Below are 21,252 nucleotides of genomic sequence, written 5' to 3'. Positions count from 1 at the left end.
AACATTTATTTCTTTTCTTTTTCAATTACAGTTGACATGCAACATTATATTGGCTTTGCGTGTACAATATAGTGATTAGACATTTATATAACTTACAAAGTGATCACCCCAATCAATTTAGTACCCACCGGACACAACACACAGTCATTATAATATTATTGACTATATTCCCTGTGCTGTACTTCACATTTCTGTGACAACTTTGTAACATTTATTTTATATACAACTCTAAAACCAGAGGCTTAGTTAGGTTGGTGCCAAGCCTCTCTTATAGGTGTAGAGTGAGAGGGCTCAGTGGATTGAGAATTTGTTCCCAGGTCATAGGGTTTCCATTCTCCCTCCTTTGGGGGTTCTAGGCTGTGTTCTAGATGTTTGAAGTTGCTAAATAAATATCTCTGAATAATTGGGTGTGCCAAGAATAACTGCATCTTGTTTATGAGCTCACATTCTGTATATTTCTGAGAGGTGGACAAAATCAGATATAATGATTAAACTATCATTTGTAATAGCAGTTTGCGATATCCAATTTTTATTCTTTAATTTTAATTCATTGGTGGGAGAAGAAAAAAGAACTCTTAAGACAAGCCTTATTTAAAATAAAGATTCCATCTTCATCTTTAACAGCACTTTATATTTTTTCTAAGTGCTTTAGCATCTGTTATCTCTTTGGATCATCACAATCCTGTGAGAAAAACAGGATGGCTGCTTTTCTCAGCTATTAAAGTAGCTAAATGATTGTGGTGTTCGAGAAAAAGAATTTTCATTTGTTGTACCCATAATCTGAGACGTATTAGATGCATTAGTACCAGTCTCATTTTACAGTTGATACTAATAATTACCAATTATTGAGCACCCGTTATGTGCCAGCATTGAATCAGGCCATCTCTGATCCTTACAATAGCTCATCAAGGGAAGTATCATTACTGTCTTTATATAATGAGAAAACGTACCCTGAGAGAGGTTATTTGACTTGGCCAAGGCCACAAAGCTAAAAGTAGTAGAGCTAAGATTTGAAATTAGGTCTCTGTGATTTTAAATGTAAAATCAGGTCTACGTGGCTTTAATGTCCATGTTCTTTCACTACGCCACCCTGTCTGAGAGAGAAATCAAGGGTCATAATGGTTGCTTCTTGATAACAACTGAATTTTTCATTCTTGTATGTATATCTCATTCATATACTGGGAGCTTTACTGTACTAAATTTGGGCTTTGTTTCTGAAAGCTTCTGGATTTTGCATAGTATGTTAGTGGGTGGGGAGAATAGATTAGATTGAAAATGCTTAACTGAAACTTGAAAACAACCTCTGAGATAAAATATTTGTACTATAAATATACCCTTCTTTAAATAGGTTACAATGTAAACCTATGTTTTTAAAGAGCTTTGGAGATGACTTGTAAAGATAATGTACTATACAAACCAATGCTTTTATGATTCATGTAAGATTTTTTTTTAACAAAATAGAGATTTAAATGTGTGATCTGAAATATAAAATTTCATTTTTGGAATCGTGCAATTAATACTTTAAAATTTGATCATTTCAATGTAGTTTTTTAAAAGGAAGAGAAATATATCAGAAATTCAAGGAGAGAATCAAATTGCCGTATTTACAATAACTGAACATCCTCTTGGGAGATACTGTGAAGCTATCATGAGAAACACATTCTTTTTCCATTTCCTTTTTAAGAAATCATATTTCTAAATAGATTAGGATCAAAACATAGCAAATTACCAAGTCAATCTTCTCACTCTTCTGACACTATGTAAGATAATGATGCGCTGAATTTCATCTATAAAGATGCCACTGCTAACTTTCTGGCCACAGGCCAGGCCCATGAATTGTTTTGCTATAGGAGGAACAGATCTGCACAAAGCCACCTTCATTCTAGTGCATCGTGTGACAAAGAGCATAGATAGGTTACACCCCTCGCTCGGGATATATGTAACCGTAGTGAGGCTAGATGCGAAACAACTGACCCAGTGCACCACAGCCCTAGAGGCTATATACTGGAAGCAGTGGCAAAATGCAGCCAAGATTCATATAGCAAAGTATGCTTGGTACTTTACCTTTTCAAAAATAGTTCTCTCGACATTTCCATACATGTTAATGGAGCAGGATCTTATGTCTTCTAGGTCAGCTTGGAGTCCATTTCTCACATGTATGGAGGGTAGAGGATACATACAGTGAAGTGGGAAAGATGCCAAGATAATTTGAGATTAACATGCCATTTATCAAATAAACGCCTGAGTGTGCATTTGAACACCCTCAGGTGGTTCTGGGCTCTTGTCCTTTTTTCTCTGCCCAATGATTCTGGCTTCTCTCAGACCTTCCTCCAAGCCTCCTATGTTACATATGAGGTTTCCTAAACCAAGAGGAGAGCCAGTAAACCTAAGGGATTGCTTAGTCCTCGCGTTTGCTGTTCTCTTTGTCAGAAATGCACTTTCTACATTTCTTAAAGTCCAAGTCATCCTCCAAAATCCAATTCAGATAACCAGCTCATCCATCCATGTACGTGCACCTAGTATGTGCCAGCCATTGTGCACGTCTCCTTGGAGATATATTTAATGTATTTGATCGGTCGGTCATTCTGTGGCTTCCTTCTCTACACTTTCACAGCAATCTCCTATCTCCATAGAAGTCCTTATAAACTCTGGGAATTATTTACAAGATTCTCTCTTTTATGAACACCATGGGTTTCCAGAACCTAGGAACTATCTCTTTCTCATTTTTTGTATTCCTGGGTGTAATATAACACAGTGCTTTGCACATGCTAGATGGTTAATACATCTGTAGCTATTACTCTGTTCTCCACCTCCCTTTCATTTACATTTGTTATTTTCTACTTATCTGACTTGATTCTTAACCCTTCTGTCCCTATTACTTTATTCAAACTGCTCTCATTAACGCTGCCAACATCTTTCTTACTGAATTGAATGTATGGATAAGATATAGTCTTCCCACTGGGTTTACTAAATTGGTAAGATGTAAGCCTAGAGCTGCTAATAGCCATTTTTGCCACCTTATAGGGAGAACTTGCCTTAAGAATGAGGCCAATACAAAGGAAAGCTGTGAAAGTCCTGACGATATCATTTGAGCTCCAAGGTTCTGCCATGTTTTAAGTCAGCTTCATCAGGGACTTTACAGTTAAATGAGCCAATAAACATCTCTCTCTCTCTCTCTCTCTCTCTCTCTCTCTCTCTCTCTCTCTCTCTCTCTCTCTTAATCCCATTTAGGCCAGCTATGTGTCATTTATAACTGAAAGTCCTAACACAGCTAATGATCTATATATCTATATTTTCAGCTCAGATATTTTTCCTGAGCTTCAGATACATATCTCTAACTGCTTACAGGTTTTCTTCTCTTGAATTTCCCACAGGTACCTTTCGAACACCACACATCTTCTTCCTCTGATCATTATCTCAGTGAATAATACAGCACTTTGCCAGAAACCTGGGTGGCTTCCTTTACTTCTTTTTCTCCCTTCAATCAAATTACCAAATTCTAAGTTTTTCTACCTACTAACTAAATCTGTCTACTTCTGTCTGCATTGCTGCTACTCTAATTCAGCCACCATCATTCCTTATGCATATCATGGTAGCGGCCTCATAACTACTTTCTTTGTCTCCCTTTTGCCCCCTCCAGTCCATTTTCTCCTTATTTTCTAGATTACATTTTTGAAGTATTACAGTAACACATGCTTATTTAACAAGTCATATAGAAAACTGTATAAAGAACCACTTAGCTATCCTTTCCTATCCAACCCCCTTCCACCTGAGGTAATCAGTAATTTAGTTTGGTGCCTCTGAGTCCCATATCTGTTTCTATCTTCATATCTACATAGCTATATCTATATCTATGAACATTTTTAGGCTTTTAGAATCTTTCTCTTTTTTTATGAAAATGGGACCATATTATACACATTACTCTAATTTGCTTTTTATTATCTAGCAAAAATAAAACAGCTATTTTTTCAGATCTATACATAAAATTTTAACTCATTTCTTTTAATAACTGTGTAATATTTACTAGTATAGCTATGTCATAATTTATTCAACCATTTCCTATTTACAGATTTAGGGTTATGCCTCTTTTTTCCACTAAAACAGTACTATAAAAACATTCTTGTATATATGACCAATGATCTGGTATTCTTATTTCTGTAGGACAGATTCCCAAAATTGTAAATGCTAGATCGAAGATATCCTAATGTTTAATTTGACTAGAGAGTTGGCTTAAAATTAAAAAATGGGCAAAACAATTTGTATTCTCAAATGTGATGTACCACATTAACAAAATGAAGGATAAAAATTATATGATTATCTCAAAAGATGCAGAAAAGCATTTGACAAAATTCACCATCCTTCCATAAAAACTCTTCACAAATTAGGTATAGAAGAAATGTACCTCAATATGATAAAGGCCGTATATGACAAGCCCTCACCTAACATCATACCTGACAGTGAAAAGCTGGAAGCTTTTCCTCTAAGATCTGGAGGACAAGGATGCCCACTCTCCCCACCTCTGTACAACATAGCACTTGAGAAGTCCTGTAGTCAGAGTCATTAGGGGAGAAGAAGAAATAAAAGGCATCTAAATTAGAAAGAAAAAAAGTAAAATTATCTGTTTGCAGATGGTATGATCCTATATATAGAAAACCCCAGACCCTACCAAAAACCTATTAGAAATAATAAATGAATTCAGTAAAGTCGTAGGATACAACAGGAATATGTAAAAACCACTGACATTTCTATAAACTAACGACAAACTATCCAAAACAGAAATTAAGAAAATGATCTCATCAAAAAGAATAAAATACTTAGGAATAAATTTAACCACGGGAGTGAATAATCTATACACTGCAAATTGCAAAACACTGATGAAAGAAATTGAAAAAGACAAAAAATGGAAAGATATTCTGTGTTCTTGGATTGGAAGAATTCATATTATTAAAATGACTGTATTACCCAAGCCATCTATAGATTCATTACAATCTCTATCAAAATTCCAATAACATTTTCCACAGAAACAGAAAAAACAATCATAAAATTCTTATGGAACTACAAAAGAACCCAAATAACCCAAACAATCATAAGCAAAAAGAACAAAGATGGAGGAATTACATTTCCTGATTTAAAGATATTACAAGAGTACAGTAAACAAAACAGTATGGTACTTGCATAAAAAGATATATATATATATATATATATATATATATATATATATATATAGATATATATATAGATATATAGATATATAGATATATACACACACAGACCAATGGAACAGAATATAAAAGCCAGAAAGAAATCCATACATTTACAGGCTACCGATCTTCAATAAGAGAGTTAAGAATACACAATGGAGAAAGGATAGTCTCTTCAACAAATGGTACTAGGAAAACTGAATCTCCACATGCAGAAGAATGAAACTGGACCCTTATCTCACAGCATATACAAAAATTAACTCAAGGTGGATTAAAGATTTAAACATAGACCTGAAATTGTAAAATTGTTTGTTAGAAGAAAATATAGAGAGAAAGTTTGTTGACACTGGTCTCTGCAATGATTTTTTGGCTATGAACTCAAAACCACAGATAGTAAAAGTAAAAATAGACAAGTGTGATAGCATCAAACTAAAAAGCTTTTGCATACCGAAGGAAACAATCAATAAAGAGACAGCTTATGGAATGGTAGAAACTATTTGCAAACCATACATCTGCTGAGGTGTTAATATCCAAAATATGTAAGGAAGTCAAACAACTCAGTAGCAGAAATGAGTGAATAAATGAGTGACTAAATGAATAAATAAATAACTTGATTTTTTAAAAAAATGGTAAAGGACTTGATTAGATAGTTTTCCAAAGAAGACATAAAAGTAGCCAACAGATATATAAGAAGATGCTCAACATCACTCATCATCAGGAAATGCAAATCAAAATCACAATGAGGTAGTTAGTACCTCACACCTGTTAGGATGGCTTTTATAAAAAAGACAGGAGATAATAAGTGCTGGCGAGGCTGTGGAGAAAAGGGAACCATTGTGCACTGTTGGTAAGAATGTAAATCAGTACAGCCCTATGAAAAACAGAATGGAGTTTCTTCAAAAATTAAAAATGGAAATACTATATGACCCAGCAATTCTACTTCTGGGTTTATATCTAAAAGAAATGAAACTAGTATCTTGAAGACATAGCTGCACTTTCATATTCATTGCAGTGTTATTCACAATAGCCAACATATGGAAACGACCTAATTATCCATCAACAGATGAATGGATAAAGATGTGACACATGTAAACACATACATACAATGAAATATTATTAAGTCTTTAAAAAGAAGGAAATCCTGCCATTTACAATATGGATAAACCTAGAAGACATTACTCTTTAAGTGAAATAAGCCAGACACAGAAAGACAAATATAGCATGATATTGCTTTTATGGGGGGAATCTAAGAAAGTCAAACTCATAGAAGCAGAGTAGAATGGTGGTTACCACGAGCTGGGGATAGGAAAAATGGGGAGATGTTGGTCAAAGGGTACAAAGTTTCAGTTATGCAAGATGAATAAGTTCTGGAGATCTAATGCATAGCATGGTGACTACAGTTAACGCTGTATACTATACTTGAAACTTGATAAGAGAGTATAAACTTAAGTGTTCTTACCACAAGACTCATAGTTGGTTCAACACAGGTGATATGAGATGATAAAATGTTAATTAGCTTGATTGTCGTAACCATTTTACAGTGTATATCAAAATATCACATTGTACGCCTAAATATATACAATTTTTTCTTGTCAATTATTCCTCAATAAAGACAGAGAAAACTCAATTTATATTCTTTCCACAGACATGGGTTTTCCTACCTCCTCATTAGCATAGCATGCTATTACAATATAAAACTATTGCTAATGTATTTGGGTGATGGGTAGAATAATGATATATCATGCATATTTTATTTATTTTAAAAATAAAATTGGTAGTTTATTTTAAATTAGTAGTACATGTAGATGGTAAAAAAATCAAAAGATACAGAAGCATGAAAATTAAGTTAACTAATCTCCTCAACTCAACCTCACTCAATTTCTTCCCCAGAGTAACCAGTTACCAGTTATAGATTCATCATAATTTATTTGATCATTTCCTAAATAATGGACATTTAGGTTATTTCCAATCCTCTGCTATTACAAATGGTACAGCAAAGAATAGTGTTGTTGGGAAATGATTTCCTACAGGAGTATACCTAGAAATAAAAGTGGAATTGCTGGATCAGAGTATATATATTTAGCATTTGAAGACATTTGCCATATAATCTAGTCCTTACATTGATCTTGTGCTTTTCCATTGCCTTTAGAATAGTTTCTATGCTCTATAAACTGGATTCCAAAAATCTGCATGATTTGGCCTCTGTTGACCAGCTCATTTATTATCACCTTACCTTTAGAAATGTACACTAACCATATAAATTTTTTTGGTTCCTTAAATGAGCCAAACTCCCCTTTACTGTAAGCCTTCTAACATGTATGTTTTCTTTGCCTGGTTTACCTTTCCCTCAAATCTTCACTTGGCTGACTCTCTAGTATTGGTCAGGTTGCACCTTAGATGTTAGCCCCATTATGAGGCCTTCTCTGAAATCCCGGGTCCCGATCAGGTGCTGATATGTCCTGTTGTATCTGGTGTTTATCTTATTATACCATTTATTGTACTGTGCTGAACCAACTGTGAGTTTGATGAGGGTAGGGAGCTATCTTGTTCACCACCATGTCCCTGGTGTTGCAAACAGTGATCAATAAACATTTATTTAGCAACTAATTGGTACTTAATAATTATTTATTAGATGAATGAATGAAGAAAGAAGCCACAATGGTTCCTCACCTGTGAGACAGAGGAGGTCCTGCAGATGTAGGAGTAGCATCTAGAATAAGGCAGGGTCTCATAAGTAAAGTAAAACACTATACAGCCAATGGGAGCTGTCTGCCTACACATCTACATCTGCCTGTGATATTCTGAGGAGTCACACCAAAAGGAGCTGGCAGTTCACCACTTAGCCAGCAGATTAACCTTCTTAGCCTTCACTTCTTGAAGCCATATGCATGCTCTTAATCCTTACTGAGCCTCTTAACGGAAGGTAATGAAAAAGCTCATTTAACCATCCAAACTGAAACCCCAGGTATTTAATCATCTAGATATCATGTAATTAGCTAAAACTACCAAAGCTATTATTAAGTTATAGAAATCAGGGATAGTTAGGAGCAAATTATAACAGAACTGAAAGGAAACAATTAGATCCTCTATTCTAGTAGTTCAACACCTTTTTCTTATCTTTATACATCTGAGGGATATGATATAACCTCATTAACAATAGAACTGCCTCGCTATAGACTTCTTTATGGTGTGCAGAGAGGTCAGAATTTCCAAGAGTTTATGTATCTTGAAAACACTCCTGAAATGACTGAATCTCTTACACTGAGTTGAGAATCACCAATTCTAGTCTAACCTTTAGAAAAAAAACTATGATCAGGGAATTAAAGACTTGCCCAAGGTCGTAGTGCTAGTACAACTACCAAGGGCAGAGTTGGGACTAGAATTCGGGTCTCCTGGCTTAGAGTTCATCACTTTTCCTAATATTGAGAAAGAAATAACTAGAAGGAATTCAAGAGAGAGCAAGACAGACCAGAAGTACCTTCAGAGAACCTCAGGTCAGCTGGGCCTGTGACCTCCTTTAGGCAAGTGAGATATTTCTCAAAAGTATCTTACCTTTACAGGCTTTTCCTAGTAAGAGGCATGTATGTTCACATTTTACCTCACATGATTCTGTAATTCTTATGTTTGTTATAATGAGTATGTATTATTTTTGTAATTTAAAAAATCTCATAAATATTTTTAAGGAGCTTAATTTTTAACTAACCTCTGCTAACCTCTACACCCAGTTCACTTTGGGACTCAGGTACTGAGGACAAAAGCTTGTAGTTATACCAACCACAGAGCTTGGTACAACATCTTACAAGTAGTTCGCATCCTAAAAATTCTTGTTAACCAAGTGTCAGCGGTAAAAGCCTGTTGAGATCATTTACTGAGGTTCCATCAGTGAAAATATAGCTTTAAAGGGCATTTTGAAGTATGAGCAAGCTAAGACATCTTAGCTTACTTAATGTCTTATTTGATATAAAGCTACTTTACAGAGTGTTTTGCTGTGGGCACTTAGGCTGTTGGCTTCCACGACGAGCAGAAAACCTTGAGGACTCTACATCTGAATTCAACAATCCTCTTGAAGTCTATACACATAGCCAACCCTCAAAAGCTTTAATTTCGCCTTGCGAGCAAGCCCCTGAGACTCTATCAGCTCTCAAAAAGATTTTAGTCTCTTTCACTTAATAGCACAGTGATGGCTCACTGAAAAGCAACAAATGTAAGAGCAATACTAGAATGAGGACATTTCTTAATTCTAGCTAACATTTGTACAGGCAGAAATTCTGTTTCTTTAAGGCCATAGCCTTTTATGTTCATCTGTATCAATTTAAGAGTAGCCATGCCCTATTCCACTATTATTTTTAAGAAACAGAGGACAAAGGATACATTTCAATCTTAGTTTTCCTCCTTTACTCTTTTATAATAGCAAAAAGAATATTGTTTTTTTTTATCTTTCTAAAAGTAAAGATAACTACAAAGAAGAGATACTAACAAAAAAGGATGCACATACACAGCTGGCCGGCTACACTGCACAGCTATGATCTTCTGTTGTCATGGAGTAGGCCAGGGCATAGTTTTGGGGCTTGGAATCTTTTTCCTATGGGCTTGGATAGCATCAATGAGCATAAAAAAGACGATCTGGCTGAAAGAAGGTACTTTGTGGAAATTATAATGGTTATCCATAAATTGATGAATACGAATGCCTAAAATGCCTGGGAAATCATGCTTTTATGTTTGTTTTCCAGAGAGAACATAGTAATAGGAGTTAATAAATTCTGAATCATTATTACATGCATTAACACTTTCGGTCAGAATGACTACATGAGGTAAGCAGCACTGATTATCCCATTGTAAAGCCAAGGAAACTGATGTTCAGAGGGATGTCATTCCTCCAAGGTTACATGGCTAGCAAGGTGGCAGTGATCTCAGGATTGGGATCTGGAAACTGTGACTCAGTCTAGTACCTTTTCTAATACACCATGCTGCACTTTTATTTTTATTATCTTACTGGGACAAAAACATGGGGAGAGGGTAGGTGCGGAGATAGATTAATATTTTGATTGAGTCCCGAAAATGCTTCTACAGGAAGAGAATAAATGGTTTTAAATTAAGATTTTGAAAACATGGAAACAACCTCCATGGGAAATTTGGATTCATATTATCTGATTCCAAGACCTCATGGCCCACTGAATATATTCTCCATTTCATTCTAACTAGAAAATAAAGTTCTGCAGATTTCCTTGCACCCTCCATGAGATGACCAAGCAGGTCAGCTAGAGCTATTGTTACTTCAGAAACACATACAGGATGGAGCTCAGCAGGAAATCTTGGCACAGGATTTTGGAAGTGCTGTGACTCACAGCATCTACAATGAAGGGATCATGCCTTCCTCGCAAAACAACAACTATATAATTAGCATAAATTAGTAAAAATGAACTTCAAACCTGAAGCAAATATGGCCAACTCAACACAGGAACAGAGGATTTAAGGCAAAGCTGTACTAAAGAAAAAAAACTTCACTTATTTTCTAAGAGTTGGAGTTACAAAGGGCCAAGATTTGTATTGGAGGGGCACTAATACTGTGTTTGGGACTCCTGTTTCTTAGTCAAGGCTTCCATTTATAGAGTAATCCAAATGAAGAAACTGAGATGAATCCAACTGTTTATTGAGTAGTGGGTCAGAAAGATTAGCTATGCCTTGGATATAGACTTTGCCTATATCATACCTCTAATCAATTAGCAGTCTGGTGAAAACAGGAGAAAAAAAAACACCTGTAGCTTGATTTATTCTTGCTGAACCTATGCAGGCTCCCAAGGACCACCCCATCCCTTGCTTTTCCTCATTGTGAATGAACCATTGTTGAAATGTTTTTCCTCCCACAGAGATTGGTGAAGATCATCCAAACTAATACCTATAGCTCCGAGATAGAAAATCTAGACTCCTCCCCACATTTGTTTGTTCAGTCGTCCATTTAACAAATGTTTGAGTGTCCTCAATGTACTGGTGTTCTATAAGGTAAAACTCCAGGACCCACTGTCACCGCCCTACCCTTGCTTCATTTTTACCTGTTGCCTATAAATGTACCTGCTCCCTCTTTAAACCATAAGCTTCTCTGAGGGTCTCATTCATCTTTGTGCTGCTTCTGTTAATGCCCAGAAGGCTCATTAAATAACAAAGTTTTGGGAACTGAAGTGAAATTAAAGAGTTGTAACAGAATAAAAAAATTATATAAGGAACCAGAACTGATTGTCTTTTTCTCTTTTTAAACTTATCTCTATTTTTGACCTTAAAAAATGTTTTCTTCCTGAAATGTCTGTCATGTTCTTGAGTGTTCAAGGTAATTTACTTTGCCTTTAATGCTTGTGAAGCAAACCTGAGCTGGACAGCCAAATTTTTGTTGTACTATATCAAGTAACCTATGGATTTAGAATCAACACCTGATTGTTTTTATTTTTGGCCTTAACTCATGCCACTCTGATTTATCTGTCCCATTGTACCTCTTACTCTATTCAGAGGGTGTATAGATCAACTCACTTCTTCATTGAGAAATAATTTTTATGAAACAGAGTCAGCTCACTGTCTTGAGACACTTATATACCTGGCTGCCTCTTTAATGCAGATTCTTGGCTGTCTAATAGGCACCTCAAACTTATCGTGTTTAACTGAATTCCAGATTCATTCTCTACATTGCTTTACCCTCCCTTGTTTTTCCTCAACTCAGAAATGGCAATTATACTGGTCTAGTTCCTTATGTCTAAAACTGTGGGGCCACCCTTGGCTCTTCTCTGTCTCTCATACCCCTTATCTAATCAAACCAAAACTCCTGTCAGCTATACCTTCAAAATCTATCCAGAATCTGACCACTTACCACCCAGAGTATCTCCATCCTGGTCTAAACCACCATCATCTCTCTCCTGGATAATCATTATACTCCCCTAAAAGGTCTTCCTGCTTCTGTCCTTCACCCTGCAGCTATTTTCAATGCAGAAATTGGAGGGATTCTCTTAAAACATAAGTCAGATTCAATCATTTCTCTGCTGAAAATCTTCTAATGGTTCCCCATCGCGGGCAATGTAAGGGTCCTTCCATTAGCCTACAAAGTTCTAGATTGGACTTTACTCTCTGATGTCACCCCCTTCCCTCTCCTTCTTGCTCACACTGCTCCCAGCCACACTGACCTTTCTGCAACGTGCCCAGTATTCTTGTGATTCAGAACATTTATATTTATTGTTTCTTCTCTCCTCCTCTCCCCTACACCAAAATATTTGCATGGTTCATACCTTCATTTCATTCAGGTCTCCTCTCAAATGTTCCCTTATTAGAGGGACTTTCCCTGGTAAAGTTATAGCATACCCCATCATTTTCTCTCCCTTTTGCCCGGCTACTGGTTTTCTTCATAGCACTTACCACTAATTCTGTTTATTGTCTGTCTCTTTACACTGTAAGTTAAGCTCTTTGAGGGCAATAAGAAACATTTATTGAAGGTCTGCTATGTGCCAGGTCCTTTTCTAAGTACTGCAGATGTAAAAGCAAACAAAACAGACAGATACCAATATCCTTACGGCATTTCCATTCTACTGCTATATATGCTGCTGTGTTTTGTCAGTAAATATTTGATAAATGTGTTAAATAAATATAGCATCCACTCAGCAGAGTAACAGAAATGATTCAAAAGTAAAGGAAATTTGGATTGGGTTATCACCCTTTAACTCATTGGAGCACCCACCACATCTAAAGAAATGGTTCTATAGCCTCTCAGGTGAAAGTCTGGAAATTTAATCAAATCTCAGCATCTACAGACATTCTATTCTCTTGACTCAAAGGAACTCTTGGATTCCTACCAGCTATGCTATTTAAAGAAAAATATCTGTGATGGCATGAGAAAGTTGGCATTGCCACAAAGTGACTAGAGTCTAAGGACTGACTAGAGTATCACACCAGCAGGAAATTATATAAGAAGTCTAAAAACTAGTAAGAGAGGCTTTACCCTTTACCAGAGAGAAAAGCTATTTTGTATCAAAACAGAAAAACACTGTAAGGAAGATCACTAGCAAAGATGGTGGTAGCCGGATCCAGATAAAGTGGTTTAGAAAATTGGAGAAAGCTGCCTTCTTTAACAGAAAACTTGGGAGGCCAAATGATGAGGTAAACTTTAGATGTTGTTGGACTTCCCCCTTGGAGAGCAAGGGAAGACCACGCCCACTACATAAGGTGATATTGCTCTTGCCATATCTCTTCTCTTCTCCTTAGCAACCAGCAGCCAGGAAATATGAAAGATTTCATGGTTCTGGGAGAAGCCTCAGGGGAAGAGTCAAAGTTCAAAAGACTCACATGCATCAAAGGGTGAGGTGATTGGGAGAGGAAAGAGACCAGGACTCTCAGTTCTCAGCTTCCATGTAGCCTTCTGAAGGTTGAAAACAGTATGAAAATAATAGGTACCATTTACTTAATAAACCACATTTCCTAGGCTTCAACTTGATCACCAATTGTATGCAAAGTGTCTGCTCTAGAGAATGTCCTCACTCGTTCAGTCCAGTTCTCCATTCAAGGGCTCAATGCTACTGCCATCTCCATTGATTATATCACCCTACTTATCTTATTTCTCTGAGTCTCTTTTTTTTAATCACAAGGTCCTTGTTCTGAGCTCTTTTTCAGACTTCATCCAGTTCTTTTTCTTCTTGTCCCCACTGACAAAGTCCTGGCCCCATTTCTTTAATAGCTCATGCCTCTTAGAACCGCCTCCATCACTGGCCTTTACTCACACTGACAAATGTCAGCTTAAAAATCTCTTTTTCTTCTTTACAAAGTCATACTGCTTTGTAACCCTCAGACACATATCTTTGGAAGAGGTAGCCAGAACATGCTGTCTCTGAATCCAGATGGCTTTACAGCAGCCCAGAGCTGTGTTCTACAAACTCCTGTGCCAAAGAGGTAGTAGCATTCTGTCAATTAACAGAGTAATACTGAAATGGAGTGGTTCAAGGACCCTGCCTAGGAGCTAGGTCAAGATTTTACTATGGCCCACCAAATGCACTGCTTGTTAACCCGTCTATTGTACCCTCAATACAGATGGTTTAAATGGCACATCATAACCTAGCTAAAGAGGCAATCAACACCATCGACTTACCTTATAAAGACAAACAATTTGTATTAGTCTAGATTTTAAGGTTAAACAAAAAGAAATAAATTCCTGTCCTCAAGGAACTTACAAACAAATTCTAGAAGCTCTAGTTCATATTTGAGCATGGTAGGTGATACCAACATTGACATGATTATCATTGGAATTAATATATCATGTAAGTACCACCATGTCACAACACTATGTCAATTTTAAGAATAGCACTGAATTCTCCTGGGGTCCTTAATAGATATGGGATGTCCTTAGGAGAGGTGAGGTCTTTATGGAGGGTGATCCTGAGAGATACAAATACTACCATGACTCTCAGGCATACTGTGAAATGATTGAAGGTATCTGGGGTTGCAGGAGAGGCTGCTGTATAGTCAATTCTGTATCGAAGGAATGATTGGTAGGCTAGGCTGGAAAAACCTCCTGTGACCTTAAGTCTGTGGCCAATATATGAGATGACGAAGCACACTTGAGAAGGTAGTTCTCAGTGTACTCTCATGAACTGAGATATGATAAAGAATCACCCAAGTAGACTTACCATCTGCTCCTTCATTGCTTTTGCTTCTTTTATTGCGACGAACACGCCTACTTTCTGCTTCAGAGTATGCCTTTTCTTCAGGGAAGAAAAAATTCAGAAGGGCCATCTGTAAAAATAACAAGTAGATGAGTCAAAGGTTGATCCCAGTCAACCATAGCCAACGTAAAATAGCAGTTTCCTGTAGGCAGTCTACTTTCATCTTAAATTCAATATCTAAAGCCTGAGCCCATCTTCTCTTCCACTGTATAAATCCTTTTATTTTTGAGACCATTATTATTCTAATCAGGAAGGGGTGACATTTTGGCTAGGCTCTGAATCCCTTTTCTTTTGCCTCAAATATCTAATGAGTAAACCTTCAAGTCCCATTTTTACATATAATTCTGCAGTTTAGAGTGCCTAGTCATGGATTTCTAACTTCTCAAAGTTAGAAATTTGCCCAAAATTAGACTTGAGTTTGCTACTTCCTTTTAGGCTTGATTATTATATATCCATGATTTTCCTACATTCCTATTTATACTAAACTTTTGGTTTGTTCCCAGAAGGCTGTGCATCCAATTATGATTGGAAGATACCCCTTGTGTCAATGCTCCTCTGGGAGTTAGACATGACAGACTCCATGATTATTCTCTCCCTTTCCTGGACTTCTATAGCACTCAGTCAGGTCTGTAAGACTCATTTTGGTACTTGATACTCTACTTTCTTATGATGATCTCTTATAATAATACAATATCTTTCATACCTGAATAGGCCTGATTTTGCTAATAATAATCACAGCTTAAATGTATACTTGCTGAAATGAGTCATAACATTTTAGCATGAGCGCCTCTTAGTGGTTAAAATATATGCTTGAGGTAAACAATAGAGTATTAGGACTGAGAGTGATTCTAATCCCAACTTTTCCATTTATAGTTATGTATCCTTGGGCAAGTTATTTAAGCTTTAATTTACTCATCCGCAAATAGGGATAATAAATAGTACTTTTGCTCATAAAATAGTTGTAGTGTTAATTAGCACAGTACCTAGCATGTAATATGCACTCAATAAATGTTAGCTATTACTATTATTAAAATTAATCTTCAAAATAGACTGGTTAGATAGCTTGAGGGTTAGAAAAAAGAAATGAACCCTAGTGTTAGTTAAAAGAACAAACAATTCCAGAATCCTCATGTCTGCTGCATCTCTTATTAATTGAAAAAATGGGTAGAACTCAAGAAATCCTTAACATTCTATACAAACTTCCTTCAAAACGCGTTATGATTTGTTGTTTACATAGAACAATTATACCCAACAGCCTTAATGTACAAGATTAGCATCTTGCAGAATATATTCATGTGTTAAATACAAGGTTAATAAATGAATGTTTATGAAATCTCCAACTTACCATAAAGTTAATTTAAAAACATTTAGATTGAACCATATGAAACTGTCATTGTTATATGTCGAAGATGAATGAATATCAGCAATTTCACGTGGTTCAACTGAGCAGTCTTTTTGAGTCACTTGACTGGAATGTAAAATGCATTTTCTTATAGAATCAAGTAATAAAGTCCAGCTAGGTTTCCAGATAAAGCCCATAGAATGTCACTTAATGCACAACACAAATAAGCTATTATACTACTAATAATATAAACCCAAACTGCTATTTACAATAAAATCTCAATCATTTGCAACTCCAAAAGAACAAGTCATTCTGGATAGAAGAATTTTTCTGATAACTTTAAGTGCCGAAATTTATTTTGAGTTGAAATTGGTCTGCAGTATATGATTTAACTGAGGGCTTACTGAATATGTAGATGACTATTTATATTTTAAATAGCACAGGCCACTATAGTTTTGAGGTTTTTTAAAAATTACAATTACTTTACAAAGCAATATATGCCTTGTTAGAGAGAAACATAGGGTTCTCTGGGAGCAAGAGGGTTTAGTGATAAATGGGAAACTGAAAAAGAATTCTAGGCAAAGAGAGCATTGTGTTTAAAGGTTTAGAGAAAAGAGAGAATAGCAGTTTTTAGAAATACAGGTAACAGAACATGTGGTAGGAGGTAAAGTGGAATGGTAAGGAATGAGCCACAAGACATTAAATATGGGCCAGATCATGTTAAGGAATTTAGACTTTTTCCTGCAACAGGGGGTCTTCTGAAGGATTTTTTTCCCTTTGTAAATTTTTGTACTTTATGAAAATTTGAGTTACAATATATGTAAAATAAAACGCACACATTTTAAGCATAAAGTTTGAAGAGTTTTGAAAAATATACATACCTTTGTAACCACCACCCAAATCAAGATATAGAACATATTCATCACCCCAGAACTTTTCCTTTGTACCCCTTATAGTCATTCTTGAGAGTGACCCTGTACCCAAGGCAACTACTATTCTAATTTCTATAACCATAGCTTACTTTTTTCTGTTCTAGAACTTCATATAAATGAAAGAATATAATACAATTGCATGATTTCTGTGTGTTTTTTGTCTTTCATTCAACATGTCTCTGAACATTCATTACATTGATATTGTCAGTATTTTAATTTTAGCCATTCTTGTGGATGTGAAGTAGTGTTCCATTGTGGTTGGTTTTAAAATCTTAAGCTTCTTTTTAATGTTTTTTTTTGGTCTCTTACTTTGCTGTCAACTGTCAGATTTCACTTTACCTACCTGTAGCATCTTTTCTAGTTCCTTCAAATTTCCTGCTTATAATCTGCTATAGGCTTGACATCTTGTTAAAACTAATTAGAACAATGTACAAACGGAATAAACAGGCGGTCAATGGGTTTTGAATGACTTTTCCAATAAGTCAGATGCAGATTCTCTGGTGGCTTAGAAGCCATTTGTTTGTTGCTAGACAGGTGAATGTGTCAGATAACTGAGTTTTACATGGGTGTGTTATTACAGTATAGTGCTATTTGTAGGGGAAAGGAATTTTGCAATCCAAATGAAGGCCCTCTCCACCATCATAACTCTAGTTCCATAATTCCCTTCATACTCTTTGTGTTCCTTAATGGGCTCAGCTCCTATGAGTGTTCTGGCAAGGCCTCCAATACCTTCTTGTGTCCTGGTGGCAGCAGTAGGAGAACGTGTTTACATATTAATTATTCCGAAGGGTCTTATAGGAGCTTGTGAGAACTCAAACTCCCAGAGGAAGGGGCTGAGGAAGAAACAAACTCCCACAGAGACAACTCCAGTTCTATGGGTGGAGGAGTTCCTTAAAGTGCCATAAGAGTGGCTGTTGATGAGCATGGCACATTCATAAACCAAGTGTTTATTAGAAGGACACTGCCCATATATGAAAATGATTTGAATATAGTTTCTATTTTCTCAATAAAAACTGGAAGTAAACAACACAAATCACTGCTTACCCTGAAATAGAATCCCTATTTGCAGTGCCCTTATTTGGGTCTCCATTAGAGGTGGAAGGGAAAACTATCATCTGTGTAGTAAGTAGAATGGCAAAGACAAAAATCAGTGGCTGCTCATACAAAAAGTCTGGAACTCTCATTTGAGTTCTGCATCCATTAGCATGGCCTTCAGAGGCAAGTTGCAGAGTCTGAACAAAACGGCTCTCTCTCTTTGCATACTGCTTTCCTATTGCACAAGGAGGGAGGCATCAGAAATGTTGGCCACAGCCAGGCATTTTGCTCAAGGGGAAAAAATGTAATTCTTTACACTTTATTAACTGATTACACCCTTGTTTTCTATGATAAAATTACATGGTAAACAGCACCTGCAGATTATAGGGATCTCAACTGGAAACAATTTGCTCACAGGGAGCCGTGAGGGATATATCCATTATTGCTACTAACTCTCTGGATATTGCTGCAAACATATTTTTTTCTAATATCTAAACACACAAAATTATTGGGTGGTTTTTTCTTTTTACCATGACATAGAATAATTTAATTCATTATATATTTCATGGCTGATGTATACTCCCAAGCTTCTTGAGGGTATACCTAGAGCCCACCTCTGGGCCTGGCACAGAATAGGCTCCTAATAAATATCTACCTGTTGAAAGAATAATAGGGCAATCAGTAATTCATTCCTGAATGACAGGATTTTATTTCACCTTAACTGGACCTCCTTTCTTAGAATCAATCATGGAGACATGGACTAAGTACTCATTATACTACTGGCAGTAATCAAATGAAAGGGATCTAAAGAATGAGAGGCTCTATGTCAGTGGATCTCAAACTTTGGTGTGCATCAGAATCACTAGATATGAGTGTTAAAATGTAGAATCCTGGACCTTTCTCTCTCCAAATTTAGATTGAGTAGACTGAGGTGGGGCCCCAGAATCTGTCTTTCCAACTTGCTCACTACGGGATTCTGATGCACATAGTCCTTGAACCACATTCTGGGAAACTGCTGTATTGTTCATTCCTTAACCTATTCATTCTTTGGAGACTGAAAAGGATAAGTCCTCCTTTGCCACTGGTAAAACAGGGCTCTCACATAGTGTTTTTCACCTCTGTTCTGTCATTCCTTTCAGTTAATCTGGTTATAGAAATCTGTACTTCATCTGTCTGAAGAGGAGGCAGGTACCTACCAGGCTTTCTAAAATTGACAAATCGCCTGTTAAAAAAATATTTCTCTTTCAATGTTCTTCAATAAGCCTCTTTTTCTTATGCAACCATTGCCATCACTACCACCACCCATCAATAATCAGCTGGGACCTTCAAATAAAATAAATAAAATAAAATAAAAATAAAATAAAATAAAATAAAAGTATTTATACTATAAGTTATTTAACAAAAATCTCCAAGTGATTCCACCAAAGCAAAATGTGAGCATCTCAGTACCAATGAGTAGAGTTGCCCAAACTAGTTTGATGGGTATGTCATAGATAGAAAATGGATACAGAAGCTGACATTGAACACGCTTTCAATCTTAAAAGAAACTCACTCAACATGCTCAGATTTGCAACAAAAGGTCTCGAGAAGGTCACTCAAGGTGTTGTTGTCTGCTGAACAAACACCGAGTACTTACCATATGGAGGGCGCTGAACTAGATTCGATCTTTCACATTGCACAAACAACATGTACTTAATCCTGAGTTGCTTTGTAGTGCAATAGCACTACATCACAGGAGGTAGTAAGATTTTAAAAGCAATGTGACAAGAAGAGAAGCACAGTATGTGCTGGTTGCTGTACGGACTGTGCCAGCTCCAAGAGAGCAAGCAAACAAGAACACTGAACGTTGATCACAGCATCCATGGGAGCTGCCAACACAGGGTGGGGGTAGAGGTGGCAGCAATCAACTCAAATGCCAAGAAAAAATTGGCACCTTGGACATTTTTGGTATGAGTGCCAAGGATTGCTATCCCCCATTGTAAAAATGTCTGATGATAACTGAAATTATGTAGTAAAGCTAAACATGGAAGCTAAACACAACAAACGTTTTGTTGTTCCTTAATTCTGCTTCCTAGGAAGTTTGACTTAAAAATCACTGCCCAACAATGCAAGTGACTATAAAGTAGAAAGCAAAATCAAAAAGAACAGTGTGTCTGTTTGAGGATATTATCATTGTGTGACATCAGCAAGAAATTATACTACAGACCAGTTCAATCTCTGGCTATTTTTTTTTACCTCTTATTTTTAGGCTGCATGGATCACCTAAACTTATGAAATAATGCCTTATAACAATATAAATTTTTTTCACCCCTCAAAGGTAGCTATATTTGTAGGTTTAGAACCTGTGTGGACTTATAATCTGGACAAGAAGAAATCTGTTTAACATTCACATTAAAGGGAAAGATGAATTATTTTAAAAACATAAGTATTAATACAAAGGAGGAAAATGGGCTCCTGCTCCAATCATCTGTTTCCTGGGTACAGCTCTATTCCTAAAATCCAAAACAGAACTGGAGAAATAGAAGCTTCCTAAATTGATTCTCATCAATGGACGATAAAAGGTGTGCCCAGTTTTTACATGACTTTGAAATTCGCACCTGCCACAGATGTCACATCTACCTCACTGAGCTGTTATGTGTCAGAGCTGGAGTTATGCTTAATGTGAAATGGCAAGAGAGGACCACCACTACTGAGATTCTGAAAGTCAGCTGATCTATGAGCATTAAAACAATGTTCATTGATGACATGTGCAGAGATGCAATGACAGAAGGACACCCAAGAATGTTTGGTATGGTGAACTTTATGGCATAACCATAAGCAAGGGTGCCATCAAAAATACTATAAGGGATACGCTAAAGCATAGCTTCAAATAACATCACATAGTTGTGGGCTGCTTGGGAAAACAGCAGCAGAGACCAGCCTGGAATGTAACAATATGGAACTTGGATACTCTTTTTTGAGTAAAGGCTTTTAGCTGGCCACAACTTGAATACAGAAATACAAACAGTTACAGGCTCTAGAAATAGTAGCTGCAGCAACAGTTCAAAAGGCAGTTT

At 36.4% G+C, this 21,252-nt stretch overlaps 1 protein-coding gene across 9 annotated transcripts in view; it reads right to left on the bottom strand.

Annotated features, from left to right (window-relative positions):
* The window catches only part of EDA (ectodysplasin A), a 261,904-nt gene that overhangs the window by 62,133 nt on the left and 178,519 nt on the right, over positions 1-21,252 (bottom strand). For all 9 annotated transcript variants that reach the window (XM_036226499.1, XM_036226505.1, XM_036226498.1 and 6 more), the window contains exon 2: positions 14,852-14,957. In XM_036226499.1, coding sequence (XP_036082392.1) covers positions 14,852-14,957 — 106 coding nt within the window. The remainder of the gene's footprint in view (positions 1-14,851; positions 14,958-21,252) is intronic.

Source organism: Rousettus aegyptiacus, unplaced genomic scaffold, assembly GCF_014176215.1.
Source record: "Rousettus aegyptiacus isolate mRouAeg1 unplaced genomic scaffold, mRouAeg1.p scaffold_m13_p_9, whole genome shotgun sequence".
Lineage (NCBI taxonomy): Eukaryota > Metazoa > Chordata > Mammalia > Chiroptera > Pteropodidae > Rousettus > Rousettus aegyptiacus.
This window is presented reverse-complemented; position numbering and strand designations above follow the sequence as displayed.